We start from the raw sequence: 19,271 nt of genomic DNA, 5'->3' as shown, positions 1-19,271 counted from the left end.
ACATCTTTTGAACTAATATCACCTGTTACTACAATATCTGCTAGTCATTTTGCAATTAGTAATTTTTTTATCTTACCATACAATTATTATGAGTTTAAAAATGTTGAATTCTAGGTTTGATGACCATACTCATGAAAATATATTTCACATGAAAATTAAATTAATTAGAAATAACAATTAAGAAACCCCACAAAGCAAAATCCTAAAACAGCTTGTAAAGTTAAGGTAGTTTTCAATTAAGGTGTGAGTTTTCAGCCACTTAACACAGTAATTTACTTTATAGACTTCCTTTATGCTCAGATTGGCTCTGTGAAAATTGTCTAACTTTACTTCAAAAGAAAAGTAAGCTGCCTCCTTATTTGCATGCTTAGGAGCCCCAGCATAGAAAACTTATATACCTCCATTTACTATACATTAAATATTGTGCAGATATGTTTCTAGGAGGAAGAATCTGGGGGAAAAAAATGTGTGCATCAGATTATTATATTTTCTTTGTGTACAAATATTGAGCAGAGGGCAAAGAAGCTTAAAATGGGACAGAAGGAGATGGAATTAGGAGAGTGCGGTAGGTGAGGGAGGATTCCATCGCTCAGCATATATCCTCAGACAATTCACATCTTAAGGCAGTAAATACATTCATACATAGCTTAACAGCTGTCAGCAACTGCAAAGATTTTAGTATCTCAGGTTCAGTGCAAACATCCTCTAACATCCTGAGCTTCCTACAGGCAGCCACCAATTTCCTAGATACCAGAAGGACTCTTGGCTCTTTTTAAAAAAGAGTTACAGTCCTAGAATATTTCTGTGGTCTTGGACCACCGAGTGACAACCAGAGCAGACATATCCTTCGACCACTGTTGTAAAAGAAGGATAAGTTTACCTTTCGCACTGGGAACTTATTTCCCACCTATATAGAATATGAAATTTAAGTGTCTTAGTACACCAGAAAGTACATCTGAGTTGAGTGTCTGGACCTTATTCCAAGACAAGATTTTCTTTCATTGTGTGATTTATAAAGGCACAGAAGACACAGGAAGGACTCCGGTCTATGAATTTAAAAACTGCCAGTGTTCAGAAAAAACAATGTTCTTTTAACAGGAGACTGGCATTAGCAATATGTAGAATTTCCTACAACTGTTAACAAAGATGTATGTGCCACATACACTTTTTAACAATCCAACTACTATGAACAATGCAATAAAAATGGCATTCAGAATGGCAAAGCAAGACAGAATTCTGAGATAATACATAATCCCTGGCACAATGTAGACACCCAGAGAAGCTGATTTTAGTCATAGGATCGACTGTGGTGATGCACTCTCCTCTGCCTTCCCCAGGCCACACTATGATCTGAGAAATGCTCGTTAGGCTTTGACCTTGATGTTGGACTAAGCTCCTCTTGAGCTTATCAGAAACATTGTCTATTTCCAGGAACTATCAGGTATCTAATGAGCACCTGGTTTTTAATGAACAGCCTTGGAAATTTAATTTTCTTGCCTGAGCAACAGCCCAAGTGGAATAATGTTGTTGTTGTTGAAACTTCAAAGAAAGTTACTGACTCAAATCACATCCAGGATGGAAAATTACTATGACTTAAAGCCCACTGTCTAATGACCCTATAAACAGTGGTCCAAACTGAGATCCTTTTTGAGCTCTCAGTTCCAAGAAGGAGCTAGTATGCATATCTAAAACTCTGATGACTGGATGGCTGTGGAGCCAGCCAAGGACTATTAATAACAACAGACCAGAACTGTTGGTGTTAACCTACCATGAGAAAGAACAAGATTTGGCTGGAGAAGGGCCAGGCAGAGATAGGGCAGCCCTTTTCTGTGAGAAATAATCACAATACAGTACAGTGCAGGTGTAAGAGTGGCAGGAAGCTGTCATGGACTGGAGGGTGGGAAACCACCAAAGGCCCCTACCATATTTCCAAAAAAGCCTGAAAGAACAGACTATGCATGATAACTAATTAGCACAGGAAGTGAGAAATCGGTCTTCCGGGTGGAGAAAAAACCTGTCCACAAAAAGATACTCACTCAGGCATGGGGGGTGCCCTCCAGTACTTCGGTGGCCAGACTGGCACAGCTGGATTGACACCAGCTGGATTGATGCTGAAATGAGGACTGGCATCCTCCAGCTGGATGGACACTGTAAACAGGACTGGTAATCTCTTTTTCTCTCTTTCTCTTTTCCTCTTTCTGTCTTTAATTCATCTCTACCTTTTTAGTTTCTCTCTTCCCTTTCACCCTACCCCTTTATCCAATACCCACTGCCACGTGCTTATATAGTAGGTCAGGGACTAAGACACCAATTCCCATGCTAACTGGAACCTTCTGATTGTTTGTGGACCCTCTGACTTTTGTTGTTCCTCTCAACGATCAAGAAGTTATGAATCTTAGGTGCTTCCTTCCCCTCCCAACAAGGGAGGGTTTTCACATGCAAACTACTTTGATGCCTAGTTGGTGATGAACAGTTGTGCTACAATTCTGTCAGGATTTTACAGTACGGTGTTTTCCTTCTTCAGATATGTTATACATTCTATGATACACCAGTACCTGCAGCTCAAAGCATACCAGTTAAGAAAGTACAGTTCCACACTGAAAAGAATTAGAGCATCCATTTAAGATACCACCCTTTACAGCCTTGCTGATTCATGCACTGGTATCAAGGCAAGACTTTCTTCCTCCCTTTTTTCTTTTTTTCAACAAGAACCAAAGTTGATGTACCATAAAAGTTAAATGGAAACTTGTTATTTGTTTAACTTCTTTTGCTGCCATCTCAACTAATAACAGTCCTTGTTTCCAACAGTGGGACCTTTTTTGAGCTTTAACTTTTCTTTGCCTTCTAATGTGAAACCTATTAATTTATTTCCAAGGCTCTACAGTGTGCTTTGCCAAATGCCTGCAATTATCTCTCTCAATTCTAACCCTCCTCCCTCTGCTAGCTGGTGAAAGTAATTTCTTCATTTGACTTCACTCATTATTCACTGATGGCTGTTTATTCTTAGAATGCTACTTTTTGTTTTTAGTAGCAGCCCAACCATTTTCATGCTCTCTTACCAGATCCATGTTATTTTCTTTCTTTAAACTACTTTTCCCTACACACAACTCTGTCCTCCATAGTTTTTCTCTTCCAGGATCTGCGGAAGATGTTAGAACTGAAACTAAAAACTTTGTAAACCCAGGTAATTCTGTACAGTTGTCTTTGCAGAATTTCTTCATTCATGTAATATTTGCATAGGTGAATGAGAAAAAAGCAAAGCAAGGACTGTGTACTTAAATACAAACTCCCTGCAAAAGGGCTGAGGATGGTGTACTGAAAAGAGACTTTGCTTCTAGCAAAATAAGTGCTTTGAGTAAACAAATAAAGAAGTCCCAGATGACTCTTTCAAAACATGAAACATAAAGCAGAGTACTGAAATTGCTCCTGTAGCTAAGTTACTTCTCAATTAAGAAGTGATTTTTTTAGCACAGAGACCACTTGACACTTTATGGACTTGCTTAATGCTCATGTAAGAGGTAAAAATAGATTCCAGATCAGAAAATGTTTTTGGCGAAGAATTGAAAAACATCAACAAGATTCTCTTACCAACAGCAGCTTTAAAATCAATGACCAAAACTCACTTCTCTTTTGCTTTCTATCTCTAGTTCCTGGAGAATTTTAAAGACCACTGCAGTATCAAAAGTTGTTTTTCCTGACCCTTGTGAGCGAATTATGTGTCCTATATATCTGCTGATACCTACGTTAGTTTGGCTTTTACTTTAATTTGGCTAAGCAGCTATAAGCATGAAATGCATTTTATTGCCATCTATAAACTGGTCAAGTGTTCAATCCATGTGAAGGAATCCGCAGCACCTACAATGACAGTCTGATTATTCAATCCTTAGAAGTGAAACAAAACATACTGTAAAGTAAAAGAAGTAAACAGAAACTGATGGAGATTGTATAAAAACAGTTAGTACCTTATATAAGTAAATAACTGAGCAAAGAATAAAAATAGAATGAAGAAAGTAAAAATAAGAGTAAGTGCATCAATACCTGCAATGAAAGAAAAATACAAAATGAGCAATAGTAGGAGTGAATTAAGGTTGCATAAAATGGTTATTTCCCCGATTGTGGTATTTTCTCTATGTTGGTATTCAAAATACAATACTGAGCCTTTACTGATATAGGATAACCAAAGAGATGTTTTCCTTCCCATTTTCTCTATAAAATAATGTAATAATCTCATTTGAAATGCATAGACAAAAATGTGGCTTTTAGATATAATCTCCATTTCCGTATACATGCAGGAAATGCTGTGTTAGTTCTTGCCAAATTACTGCTTGATATTCTATATTGTATGTATGATACATATGCATTGATTTTGTATCCAACAACAGGAATCTAGTGATTACTATTTAATAGTTTATATCCTAAGCTTTTATATTTCTTACTTTAATTACTGTTGCAAAGAGAATGCAATGGAAGCTGAGGAGACCATTTCTACATGATAAAAACAAATCACTTACTTAACTCTGCGATCATTAGAGCTGTGAAGGTACACGACAGATAACAATTATATTGATAATCCACCAGTGTGACTTATAAAAACACATCACACCACAACAAAGGCCACTACCTTATACCACATGGCTGAAGGGTAAATTAATTCTACCACATCACAGAATTAATCCTAAAGCCCTATGCTAAAAATGAGCATCACAGTTAGTTTTAACGAGCTGAGATTATTAAGTAATACAAGAGCTATGAGAATAATTCAAAAGCAGAGTAAATTTATGAGGGAAAACTTACCAGAGTAGCAAAAAGATGATACAGTATAAAATAAATAGCAACGACTGGTGCCCACATATGTCCTACGGCATTCAGTGTTTGATCCATGACATCCACCCATCCTTCCTGTGTGAGAATCTGAAACATTGACATGAATGCCTGCAAAAAAGAGAATTACCAACATATTAACAAATTAAATTAATATTGTATTATTGACACATTCCTGAAGTTGATTCAATCGAGCAGAAGTGTTTTGGGTTCCTTTTTAAATCTTAACAAATGTATTTCAACTTTTAAAGCCAAGTGAAAAGCTATTCATGAGCTATAGGACAAATCAATAGCTTAACCTTCGAACTATAATCTGCAATTTGTAACATAGTCCTAGCTCTATGAGCCCATACGAAGAGCTTTATGGTTTCCTTCAGGGCAGCAAGAAGAGGACAAATATTCTGAGCATCAGAGATTATTGTTTTGAATGTTATACTGCATTGTGATTGTTTTTCTTCCGTGTTGTCTCTCTATAAATATGCCCATAATAAAGTGTTATACTTAAATGTGACCATACATTTATGTAATCTTAATAGCAGAAGCAATTTAGGCATCCCACAGATGAGATCAACCAACAAAAGGCAAGGTTTCAGTACTTGGAATTGATTCAGTCAGTCAGATTGTTCCTCCATACTTTGTAAATAGCACTCTTTGTGGAACTGTTCCTGTAACATTTTCAAATCCCTTCAGACCAGGCATGCATGCCAGAAATAGAGGAAATAATGGAAATGTTTCAAACAATTTGTTTGGTGATAAGAACTTATGAAAGTAGGTAAGTCTAGAACCCAGATGCCTTACGCCTTTGAAACCCCAACTGGAGCCTCCAGCACCAACCAAAATCAAACTCAATGTGAGCAAAGCGTAGTTGCAACATGTACATCTTACACAGGTACTAAAGACTGCAGACTGCCTAGGAAACGGAAGATGGACTATGGTATCAAAATGAAGTGTGGATCTTGATAGTCTTAACTGTCTCAATGAGGCCAATCTATTGTGTAAGTTTCTTTTGCTTTTACCTGATATCGAAAGTACTCTCTTTCCAGACATCGAGGATCAAAGCTGATATCTTATGAAGTTTATGCATAACAAAAAAGAGTTAGAAACTGAAGACATTAGCAATGAAGCTTACAGTTAATAGGATTTGTAGAATTCAAGATGTTAACACAGTTATAAAGATATATTAGGTCTGTGCTCAGTGTGCCTGACACTCCCAACAACAGCGGATTAACACATTAATGCAATGGCACAAAAGATTCTTCTTGTCAAACCCGTGGGAAAACAGTACCCAGACAGTCCTTCACATCAATTTACCCTAAGCCAAAATGCATGCTGGAAAAGCTGAAAACATGTAGATATATAAACCTGTGTGCTTAGCAAACAATAAAATGCAGGCAAAGATAACTGTGTGGGAGACTTTAGGTTTATATTCCTATTACAAACCACCGGCAAACACTTCACTTGGGCTTCTTATCAACTTTGCAGTTTTTCAAACAAACAATTACTTCTTTAAGTAGTTTCTTTCAATGCAAACAGGTTACACCCACACCCTTAATGGAGTCCACTCCAGACTGTGATTTCTCACCTGCAGTGAAGGCCATTTTACTCTAGAGAAGACTATCGTTGTGCATACATAAAGCACTTGGTTCTGGACTATGGGATGTCCCTATGGGTGCAACACACCACTAATATTTGGTGACAAGGAGCTGGTTCCAGCTATCTGAAATAATAAGAAGGATGTGGCATGACTTGCTATATTCTGTTTCTGTATAATGAAATCAAGGGTTATTTGCTTAACATCTGAAATGATGGACTGCAAGTACAAAGCATGCTGCAGTGGTGTAACAGGACTGGGTAAGGCAGAGACAATCTAATCTGGTGCATCTTGTTATGCAGGCACTGCATAAAAGGAGTTTTGGAGTGTCCCATTGGAGAGAACAATTTTACAGAATCACAGAATGTCCTCAGTTGGAAGGGATTCACAAGGATCATTGAATCCATCTCTTAGGTGGACTGTGGTGATTGCCTCAGAGAGAGACTGCTGAGTCAGAAAGAAAGTTAAGAACTAAGCAGTATCAGGTATCAGTATCAGAAGGCCACTGATACTCACTGTCTCTCCATTCTTTCATTGACCTAAGACAAAAGCTAAGGATCCTAGGACCAAAGCTTTTTCTCCTCTATTTAATTAATACATATTTTAAAGTGCAAAAATTGGATCATGTTGCCTCTAGATCATGTTCAGAGGAAGAACTGTGAATTTTAATCTGTTAGAGGAGTTCCAAACATTTAAATGCTGAAGGTTTTGTAATATATTTGCCTGCTGACTCTCACAAAAAAAGCCCCTTATCAGAGTCCAACTTGGTTTCTTATTGCTGCTATTCCTATGGCACTCTGAAACAGACAAAAGCATAAACATACTGCTAGGTTAAGACCAAGGAGTTTGAGAGCTATTTTTACAGTTGCTTTTCATAATTAACTCACACTAATCATTTTTTTTCAGAGATGCTTAAGCCTACAAGTCCAAATCACTCTCAAGAAATGAAGCTAAGATGTACATGGAGACGTACAAGACATCCAAGTGAGCAATCACACACAATGGGAGAGAAAGTTAAACATCAGACTTTAATTTCTACATCAGCAACACCGTGACCAAATATAAAGACTGAACCTTTCTTTTCAACACACAGATCCCAGAGAGAACAGAGGCCAGCATGAACTAGAAGCAGCAGAGAAAACTGCTCACAAGTACTTTTCTATAAATTCTTTATGGTGGATAAAGTCTTCGGTATGTCATGTATTAGGAGAGGCTAAACACGAGTGCTGGAATTTGCACAGTGCCCTCTACTTTACATTCCTTAAGTATGGCCTTAACTAGGAACCTGCCAACCCGTGTCCCCTTACATACAGGCACGTGGACTCCATATCATGCAAAATTACAAACTCTTATAACTGATTCCCTTCCTTACAAAAAATCATTTGCTCCCCCATGCAAAACATGCAGAGAAGGAAGCATTTGGGATCTTTATCTAAGAGAGGCCTTCTGTAGACAACTCAGCATGCATGAAATAAGCAGAAAATTCAGTCAGTGGTGCTTGAGGGTGAAGAAGACAACAATCCTATCAGTGTTCAGCACTGCTTCTCAGGTCTCAGGTTCCCTTCATAACAGGCAAGTGAAGCTAAATGAGGTCAGTTGTTTCCCTGCACTCAGAGCATCTCTGGAGCCAGTGGCAGTCATACCTGACTGATGTGGCACTCCTTGCTGAAATACAGGGTGGGCACTACATTAAGTAATATACCCCACTGCTGGCTTTAAAAACAACTAAGGGACTGGATAACTGAACCACTCAGTGTTCTTTCTTTATGAATAACACTAAATTCCTGTGGTTTCCTGGTTTTAAAAAATATGTATTTTACTTAATTCTTCAAGGTGTAAAGATACTTCCAATACCAGGATTTGACCCCTCATTAATACAAGCACTAGATTAATGTGGAGAAGACATTCTTTTAGCATCATAGAAATCTAATCTTCCATCTAAACCAGTTGTCAATAAAGCATATACTTATATAAAATGACCTTTCAATATAATTTAAGCATTTTATTATACCATTAAAATCTAGTACATGACAAAACATTAGTTTTAAGTAAATAAGGCAGTGCACAATGAGTATGTGCTTTGGACCTAGCAATCTTGTTTGGAGCAAGTTATTTTTAGCTGAAAGGTATATTTCCCACTGTTTATTTTTAAATGAATTTGAAATGCAACTGGCTGACAGAATCAACATCTGTGAAGACAAGACTTAGAGATTTATGCAAATGGTGATTTTCTGAATTAATTTGTGTTATAGAAAAGACTGCCAATTTCTTTGAGTATTCATGCCCTATTACTTAACGAGCTGTTTTGATGATGGAAGTCAAACTACCTGTTTTATTTATAGTAGAAGATTGGCAAAGGTTTGGTAGAAATATATGAGCCCAACTGCCAGTTCTGATGTCTTGTCCAACTGTTACAGGGGTGGTACCACACAAATTATTATTCAACAGTTATCATGTACTTGTAACTGGTGCTTGTCCACAAAATTTTAGAGGCCAAATCCCAATGGTCATATTCATGGAAGTAGTTCTACAGTCAGTGGGATTACTTCTGCAAGTTAAGTTAAAAGGATTTAGGACATTGCTATAATATCCTTGCAATCAGCTCTACCACCATAAACTTACATTTTCCTCCTAACACAGTCATGGACACTCAGTAATGACCCGAGAGAAGTGCAGCTGTCCTATAAAAATGTAGCAGTGACGCAGAGACTTTAGCTGCACCAGAGAATTAAGACTTTTTTAATGGATGTTGCTTAGGTTGAGCTAACATTTCACATTTGGAACTTTCTCCAAGCTCAAGGCTAGAAGCAGAGACCTGGTTTTGTGTAGACTGGAGGAATTTTGCTGCTGAGATCAGTTGGGCCTGGCTGTCATCTTGTGCTGACCCATTTAAAAGAAAGGCAGCATTCACAGCTTTGTAACCTGAGAAACAGAGCAGTCAGTGTATGGCCCCAAACTCCATGAGATACCAGGACATGGAAGTCAGATACACTGTGTTTTGTTCTCCGTACAGTGAATTTTCTAAATGGCCTGCTTACACATGTGCCTTTGAACATCTTCCCTTCCCATTCCTTCTTCAGGGGCCCAGCCACCCCTGTTCTTTCTCATGGCTCAATATGTGCAGCCCAAGAAGACATGTAAAAATATGAGATGGCAGATCAATTAAAAACATTATAGGAAACGTATTTTTATACTTAGTATTAGAGAGAAAGCCAGTCCACTGGGGAAGTCGTAATGGCCAAAAGAAGGGTGAAATTAGTAGCCATGGCAACACAGAGCTTGTGCCTATTGACTGTCATCAGGAAACCATGTGAAAACATGCAATTTAGAGGCATTAGCAAAAGGAGGAGGTCTACTTGTTCCAGAACCCATACTGTGCCTTTTTATAAAGCACTTAGAGTTTCAAAATGATTTTAGGTTTTGTCTGTTTCAGTGTAGAAAGCACTTGACTGTACAGACTCAAAATTTAGCCTCTAGTGTCACCATTTTTGTTATCATGCTTGTCCTCTCTGTATTTGTAACAAAAAAAAACCCTCAGCAACAGTCCTGGGCATTTTAGGTTTGCTTTTCTCTGAGGGTAAGCTCCTAAAAATTTATCTTAGCAAATTCTGGTATTGCAGACCTTGTATCATTGCCTACATTATACAGTGCATCTTCAGTCATGTTTTGAAAATAATTATAATTGTTTTATTGCAAACTGAGTCTGTGGTCTTTATTCAGGGCAGAAAACGTGTGAAATCCTCACATACTTTTGGAGGGACACCACTATTCACACAATCAATCAAAAATTTTGAGTAGAAGATTTCCATTAACTTTTAACCTATTAAGAGATGTTTCACTATAAAACTGCAAAAATAAACCATATACTGTAAATTACACACTTCTGAAAAGCATAACAAGGTGAATATGTTGCCTTAAGGCATCAAATATGTATACAAAATAAAAAGAAAAAGAGACCCTTGCTTCTGGCCATCATATGAAAAATATTAAAAATATTTCATATCAGTATTGCTGGAACACCCCTTTCTGGATCCAAAATTTAAGTCAGAAAATAGAAAACAAGTAAAGATATATTCTGTCTGTAAAAACTGCATAATTTGCTGGACAGAATATTTTCTCACTCTTGAAATGTGCACTTAGGATATACATATATCTGTTAAAATTCAATAAGCTAGAAGATTTTAATGTAGTTTAAATTGCAGCAGATTGAAATGCTTAAAATAATGCAAAACTTTACTAATGTACTGATATATATCAGCAATTTTTCACTGTAACTGGATCTTTACTCAGATATCAATTTATCCAGTTAAAATGTGCAGGTGATTGTGAATCTGTCTTATTGAAATACTACAGTAATTCTTTCAGGACTTTTACTGTCACTCTGTATAAATAATTTTAAAACAAAATTCCATGGTGATTTGAAACCTGAAGTTGGAAGTTTTTTTCAGAAATTACCCATGGGAGTTGGGCATCCATTAGAAAAGATTGTTTGGTTGGTTTTTTTCTGGTTTTATTTTCCTTTCTTCAATATTTAAACAATTAATTGTACTGAATATTTAATTGTACTGGCTGCTTTCATAAGCACATTTTCCAAAATAGAAAGCATGGTTCTGCATTATTCCCTGTGGGTAGGCATTTTTTGTCTCAGATTTGATGGCCAGCTTCCCATACATCAAGCTCAGGTTTATAATTACAAATTGCTGCTTAGCCATTTTGTTTGCTAAATGCGTGACCCTTGAGGCTGCCTTATTCATTGTTATTTAATTGTTCCAACCAGTGCACTTTCACTAAAATAGATACATTGGATAACCAAGCTGGAATGACAGAAACAAATAAATTGTCACTGGAACCAATCCATGTACACTCAGTCTAATCCACTATTAAAGAAATGGCAGTATTTTCATTCAGAACAGTGTGCTTCAATAAATACGTTAGCTCCAATTTCCACTGATTTTCAATGTTCTGTTCTGAATTAACGTAATGCTCATAAATATCCATTATTTATACCCAAAAGGCACACACTTGTTTTGTCAATGCAAGCAGATTTTATAACCCTGTGTAAAACAAGCATTCCTGTACAAATCAAGAACAACATGAAGGTACAAATCACGTGTAGGCATGTTTTATATAAATTTTGTGACTAATATTCACACTTGTGGGCATGAATCATCTTTCTGCAACACGCTAGAGTACTATTAAGCCATATGCTGTGTTGTGTTATCATCATAGTGCATAGGTAAAATTTCTCTATATTCTTGTGACAGCAGAAATAGAATACCTCATGGAAAGAAAGATAGCCTTATCTACAGAAAGACTACAGGAAGACTATTCCACCCAGAAAAGATAATTCTTTTGTCTATACATATGGAGATCAACTGCTTCATGATTCTCAAAAGGAAAGGAAGACTGCTAGTGTAATAGCAAATATAATAGATTCTGTCTTGGTTCTGGCTGGAGTAGAGGTTCATTTTCTTCCTAGTAACTGGTACAATGCTGTATTTTGGGTTTAGGATGAGAATAATGTTGATAACACCCCTACATTTTAGTTGCTGCTGAGCAGTGCTTGCACTGAGTCAAGGGCTTTTCTGCTTCTCACCCCACCCCACTAGTGAGCAAGCTGTGGGTGCACAAGAGGCTGGGAGGGTCCACAGCTGGACAGCTGATCCCAACTGACTGCAGGGATATCCCATACCATATGGCTACGTGATCAGCATATTAACTAGGGGGAAAGCTGGCTGGTGGCTGCAGATTGGGAACTGGCTGGGCATCGGCCAACAGAGAGTAAGCAATGGCAATGTATGCCACTTATTTTGTATATTCTAATTCTTTTATTATTATTGTTTTCCCTTCCACTTCTGTTCTGCTAAAATTTATCTCAGCCCATGAATTTTACTTTTTTGTTCCCTCAGTTCTCTCACCCATCCCACTGCAGGGGGAGGATTAAACAAGTGGCTGTGTGATGTTTAGCTGCTGGCTGGGTTAAACCATAACAGAATCACAGAATCATTTAGGATAGAAAGAACCTCTAAAATCATCGAGTCCAATCATTAACCCAACATTGCCATGTTTATCAATGGTAAGAAAATATCAATGATAAGAAAACAGCAACAAGCAATGAGTAATCAATGCTTTTTATACTTGCCCGTGGAAAGGTTGTAAATCTATCCAGTTCTTCCACAAAGCAAAACATCTGTAAACTGATTGCAGACATTACGATTAAAAGGCTGGCAGTAAATACTACCAAACTCCCAAGTTTTTTTCCTGGTCCAAATATCTTATACACAAAATCCTCCAGAGCAGGAGAAATCTTTATAAGACGAACTACTCTAAGAACCTGCAAACAAAAGGAAAATGCAATTGTATCAATTATTTGATTAGCACTTTAATTAGAAATTTTCAAAACATCAGACAGTCATGGCCAAAAAGGGACTTGAAGCCTTGTAGTCCAATAAATACTGGATTGCCACCACTTGTAACAAATAAAAGTTGTGTTAGGTTAAAAATATTAGACCTGAAACATAAGCAGCATTGAGGTATTCAGGCATGGGATGACAGCAGAAGTCTTGATAGTACAGACATGGGAGGACTCAAGGCCTCCAGGGCTGTAATCAGCTCACCGATCATGAAGAGGCATTGTGGAAATGCAATTGGATAAAGTTGGCTTTGGGGTAAGAAGGGGTACAAAGACATAGACAAAACAAACCACAGATGGTAAATCTGAATGTAATGTGGAATGAGAGACCAATGCAGGCTTACGGTGTGTTACCAAACATAAGAACGGCTACAGACAAGAGTCAAAGCACACCAGTCTAGATTTAGCAAATGAGAATCTACTGCAGTGCAAGGTACATTGCTCCTGCTTGATCATCATCCCTTGTAAAAATTCATCCTTATTCTAAATGGACAGGGTCCTGAACATTCTTCACAGAAAGCTTTGCTTTGAGCAGCAGGCTAGAGGATATGACTTTGAAAGGCCACTTCCAACCTAGGTTTTTCTATGATTCTATGATATTTGTTATACCAGGTTACATATTCACATAAAGAACTGCTAAGTCTTCTTCCACAAGTCATCTTCCCATTTCAGTGATGCAAGGCAAAACCATTTGGCACTGTGTACCATGTAACCTAGCAAATTTGGCAATGAACATACTTTGTTTTTTCACATTATATATAACATGGGAAACTTTGGGTTGCATTTCTCAGTATCAGAGGAAACAGCACTGTGTGCTACTGACATATTTGATACCTCTCAAGTATTAGTGTTGGCAGCAAATCTTTGATATTGTGTGGAACTCCTGACCCATTCACTGCTGAGCCTGCCTTGAAAGAGCTGCTGACAGAGTTCTGAAAGAGTTCTGATTCTCCTTTTTCTGCCACTGATGGTGGCACAGTGACATGAACATCAGTCTCAACAAGAGGCAGTGGTAGCAAAAGTAGCTGCTGAAGACAACAGACAGAAGCATATGAGGCAACTAAGATTCTGCAGCTCTTAGGAAGAAAAACACTCTCTAGCCTGAGGTATCACATGGATTTCCACGAGAATCATACTGAAACTGAAAGGTAGGAATTACAGTCCAATTATTGGCTGACCTTATGTGCAAGGTAAGGTATGCAGAACACACTTGCCATCTAGACTTTACTGCCAAAGGGGAAAGAGAAAGTCAACTCAAGAGACCAACTTATTCCAAACAAATCAGACCCCTTGTTTGAGATGGGATGAACCTCCACTGCCTTCAGTAGTAAACAAGGGTCTCAGATCAGTGGTTAGGCTGGACAGCTCAACTTTCACAACATTAGCACAAGGTGAGATAAAGTCCTTTCTTTCATATTGGTACCATGGTTACATTACATATAATCTGAGTACATGAAGGTGGTTACCAAGGCAAACAATGAAAGGAGGGAGATATCCAAGTACTATGAACATGTAAACATGGTGCCTTCTTACTTAGATTTATTTGTGTTAGCTCTGTTCCCACAGATCCCAGTGAAGTGAAGATTCAGCTAATCAGATTTCTGAGCTGGGTTTTAGATAAGCTCAATTATCTGCCTTCCTTTTTCCCCCTTTCTTTGGGGAACTTTAATTGACCTTTAAGCAACACACTAATCTTATTGATAGTATTTGGTTTAGTCATTTATTTTCATTAGTTGACAAATTGAATCTAGCAAAAGTACACTCTAAAGAACATTTATGCATTTTGTATAATTGGATTGCAAATTGTATTAAATTTGGGAGCTGTGGAAGATGCACTATTTGTATTAAATATAAAGATATGTTAAAGGACAAATCAAAATGAATAATACAAAAAAGGAACCAGAGCTTTGTTACACAGAATGGCCACATCTCCTACAAGAAATAATAATTATTCAGAAAATGACTCAGCAATATTTTCCCCAAACACAAGTACACCATCTCTTCGGTCCAGTATAGGTCAAATTCTGTTTAAATCTCTCCCTTTTATGCTGGTTCATTACAGGTCTCTGCAATAACATGCAAAATCTGTCATTTTACTAATTTTGTGTCCTGTAGATTATAGCCAGTTTTTTGCTGTAGTCTTTCACAGAGGGCTTTGCAAAGTGTTTGGAATGAATGCACAGTGAATGCAAGAAAGGTGTGAGTGTGGACAGCAGCCAATGTAGTAAAGAGTGAATGATGTGTTGGCAAAAGGTAATGGTAAAGACCAATGAATAATGCAAACTGAAATATATACAAGGAAGACTAGAAAAGCCAAACAATAAATCTGCTTGATATCCTGGAATGTGTCAAGTCAGACTTCTGTTTGCAGTAATCTGTTTTGACAAGGAACACATTTAACCTGTCATCATGAATACCTACAGGCCTGGAAATCTGACTAACATCAAGATGTATTCATGTGAAAAAGACTTTTTGACCTTGGTCGATTTGGAAATGTGTTATCTAGCTTGCCCAGAACTTAATTGCGGAGAAATATGATGTGTACATACTGACATCAAAGGTATTCTCCAACCTTTCTATCATTTGCCTCTTAGCGGATTTGGACTGCAAAATACAACCCAAATCTTTCAGTGTAGCAGGTGTTTCTGCTTGTAAAATATATGTCTTTCATATATTGTGGGGAAAAAAAATCACATCTTGGAATCTTCTGTCATAAAAGCTAGCACTTTGTAATTAAAAAACCACCTCCACCACCCCCGCTCCAGAAAACTAATTAAATCCATTAAAAAGAAAATACTTATTTTATTATCAACACCTAGCTGCATTTTAATTATGCTTTCAATCTTATGAGTTAGGGATAAGGTTACCCATTTAGTCCAAACTGTTCATAATTTATACTTAAAATTCTTAGAAAGAAACCAGCAGTCGTAAGTGGACTCTTCCTTAATAAATATGGGCCAACTATTAACTGTTAACTGCTTTAATTGAGAGCTCCCAGCTACATTCCTGTGTGCTTATGACACAAGAGTGCAATGGGATGCTCCTGACAGATCATCCTTTCTTGCAGGTTAGATGTATTATGCTGCACTGAGTAACAACTTCTTACATATTCGGACATCAAAATCAATGCTATAATGATATCAATGCTAAAAGTATTAAAATAATATCATGTAAAAAAAATATCTTGAAAGATTGCTTGAGCAGGTTTTTAGAACCACTTAGAAAAAATACAGGATGACATTTGCAGAAATCTGAAAAGGCCATTATACTTCAACCTGAACTTGAGTGGTACTCACAATATGTGTCACTGTATACTAATTACATTTATTGACATGACTCTGCCTGATAATTTATTATTTTCCTTTACTGATTATTATTTATTCATCATGCCGATCCATTGCTGAATAACAGACAGATATGAATCCTTTAACAAATATATTTTTAAAATTCCCTTTTTTTAGCACTGTAGAATATAACACATTGTAATAAATCACAGTGCTTTCTCCCAAAACTGGAGCAACCCTAAGCACTTCAAGGGGGATGAATGGAGAATTGGTTGGGCTGGCTGACAGGCAGCATCAGAAGTCTGAATTAATCAGTCTTTTTTTGTCTCTTTCCTGCTCTCACTCAAAGTGAAAATGTAGGAAGAGCCTCAATAAACACACTTTCCCTCTGATAAAGAGTGACTGGGGAGCTATAAAATCCAGCTCTAAGACGATTCTGGAGAAATGACTGGGGCCGCTGGTACAGCATCCAGGTAAGCAGAGATGGACACTACAGGAAGGCAGAGTTGTAAATAGCTGTATACAGGGTCAAGGTTCAGTGAAGGAGAGTGAAGAAAATAATCAAGAACTTACTGAACAGTGTAGCTTAGATAAGAAATGGGAGTTACTGAAAACAGAAAGGATTTCTCAGCAAAATTAGAAAAAATCCCATTTCTGTAAATCCACTCAATGAACACAGTTAGGAACAGAGAGATTTGTTATTTTAAAGTTATTCTCAAAATGAATCAATATAGTGAGAAAATTGAAATTCATGTGAAGTGTTGATGGGTAATTTTTTAAAATGGTATATAGGGTAAAAAGTCAAAGTAGCTGATCATACCTGAAAATATGTAAATTGAGAGTGATAGAGGTCTGGATAAATATGGAGAGTGGTTCCAATTACAAGTAGCAACTCAAACTTGTGAAGAGATGAGCTGATGTATCCTGTGAAACCCAAACACCAGATCTTCAGGAGAGCTTCTAAATCAAACAGAACTGTGAAAGCAACCTAGACAAATATATAAAACAAGAAAGGTGCATTCAAAAACATTGAGTTAAATTAGAAGCTTTTATGTCATGATGTCTGTCAAGGCTTTGTATGGCAAAAATAAAGATCATCATCGTTTTAACAAAACCAACTGTATTTTAAACAGAATAAACAATAACAGCTTTCGCTTTATGAAATTTTCCAAAGACTCTACCACAGACAGGTAGATTTCATGATTTGAAAAGCATGAAATAATAAATCCATCCAGCTATTATTTCAGTTTATGTACATATATAGAAAAGAAAACATGACAAGCATTTTTCTTTAAACATATGAAACAATACACATGACCCGTCTGATGAATTTTAAGAGATCTAAGGAACAGTCTAAAGTTTAAAGCCTCTAGTTTGAAAATTATTTCAATTTTCTAAAATATCCACAGTAATATGACAGACAAAACAGGTAGCAGAGAAGTAATGGGACTTAAACACCTAAAACAAATTTTAAAAATAGAGGAAATTCCAAATCAGTCCAGAACTGGTTAATTTTCACAATGGTATTAACGAAGTTGGGCCTGATAGGAAATTACAAAGGATGAAATCCACTTGTAGGGATTGAATAACTCTGGGATTCTTCAACAGGCCTTTCTTGAAATATTTGCACAGTAAAATGCATAATAGTCAGCTTGAAAAAAAGGAGACAATTTTGAATGTGTTTACATCTTTGAGATTTATTTCTCTTACTTCTCTCACTACCAAATAATTCTGCCTAGACACACTTCTTCCTCACATGCCTTTTTATTTTACCATTGTATATACCTTGAGATGCTCTCACCCTCACTTTTCAACAACCAGGAAACCCAGTGGAAAAGATGCTTTTTCTTGACTCAGAAATGTTCCTCTCTGACCCTAACACATGAGGCTTAAGAGAGACACTAAATTAACATTAGATAACATCTAAATACAACTAATACTTACAAAGTGCAGTACAAACATAAAGAAAACACAGCTCAAATCTCCTTTGAGAAAAAGCATTATTAGTCTTTTAGGATGGAGAGACTAATTGACTGTGGGTCATAAGGTTTATGGGATTTGGCAAGGGATGAAAAAGTTCGAGACTAACATTTTAGTCCTGAATCAATAGTGACAATCTCTGGAATGCTGCCTTAAGTAGTTATGTTATTTAAAATTTAAACTCTACAGTCAATCAAAATATATTTATTAACATGAAAGAGGGGGGGTTGTGAGATAGCTAAATAAAATTTTACATACTTTATGTGTACAGGACTGCCACAAGAAGGAGTGAAGATGGAAATTAAATGCTGAAGTTTATGTCTTATGTTTATTGCCCTAGTCCACACACCTATTTAAAAGAAGTGCTACCATCTATATCATACGGCTTTCTCAAGGTATGCAAAACAGTTATCAGGCTTCAAACGCTCTCTGAATGATTAAATCAAGGCAAAATGTTTGACAGCACCGCAAAAGTCTCTTCACACTAGGAAAGAAAGACTACTAAGAAATATTTGTGTGCTTTCAGTCACGGACAGTGTAGGGACAGTTTCGTGCTGTTATTTTCAAATGGATCTGTCCAGTTTTTCAGCCCATGTTGTGGGATATCAAAGAGCTCTAGGAGAACAAGGAGCCACATTTGAAAAGACTACTTCTTCACATGAAAATCTCTATCTAAGACACAAGGAAAATGTTTTATCAAAAAATCTTAAAAGTAAAGCTCACTTTTAAAGATAACACATCTAACTGAGTCCTGAAAGAAGAAGGGGATCAAATTAGGAAAAATGGAACAGTGCTTAGAAAGCAGCTGGGATTCATCTCAGAGCAGGTGGAATAACAATGCCATTTAAATACACACATATACACTTCAGAGCACATAGGCTTCCTATTAGAATAAGACTAACAAATATGATGTTAAGTGTATTTTAATTTATTCTAAAAATGTGTGGGCAGGATAATTTGCATTTCACATGCTTGTCAAATGAATTCAAACCACTGGCACTTAAAAATGTATCAAATGGTTTGCATAACATCTGATTACATTTATACACCTGTCTTCCTGCTGACAGAGATTGTATTTTTTTCCTTCCTTGTAATTAATTGCAGGAAAAGATTCAGAATATCTGACTAGACCTTTTTGTTAGATGTGAACTGTGAAACAACTTAATAGTTTTGTGGGTTTCTT

General features: G+C 36.8%; 1 protein-coding gene across 2 annotated transcripts in view; it reads right to left on the bottom strand.

The window, feature by feature from the left end:
- Window positions 1-19,271, bottom strand: part of NALCN (sodium leak channel, non-selective) — a 229,073-nt gene that overhangs the window by 88,505 nt on the left and 121,297 nt on the right. For both annotated transcript variants that reach the window (XM_071548846.1, XM_071548855.1), the window contains exons 12-14: window positions 16,929-17,096; window positions 12,555-12,746; window positions 4,795-4,932 (exon numbers count right to left, since the gene is read on the bottom strand). In XM_071548846.1, the coding sequence (XP_071404947.1) occupies window positions 4,795-4,932; window positions 12,555-12,746; window positions 16,929-17,096 (498 nt within the window). The remainder of the gene's footprint in view (window positions 1-4,794; window positions 4,933-12,554; window positions 12,747-16,928; window positions 17,097-19,271) is intronic.

The sequence above is a fragment of the Pithys albifrons genome, chromosome 1 (assembly GCF_047495875.1).
Source record: "Pithys albifrons albifrons isolate INPA30051 chromosome 1, PitAlb_v1, whole genome shotgun sequence".
NCBI lineage: Eukaryota > Metazoa > Chordata > Aves > Passeriformes > Thamnophilidae > Pithys > Pithys albifrons.
This window is presented reverse-complemented; position numbering and strand designations above follow the sequence as displayed.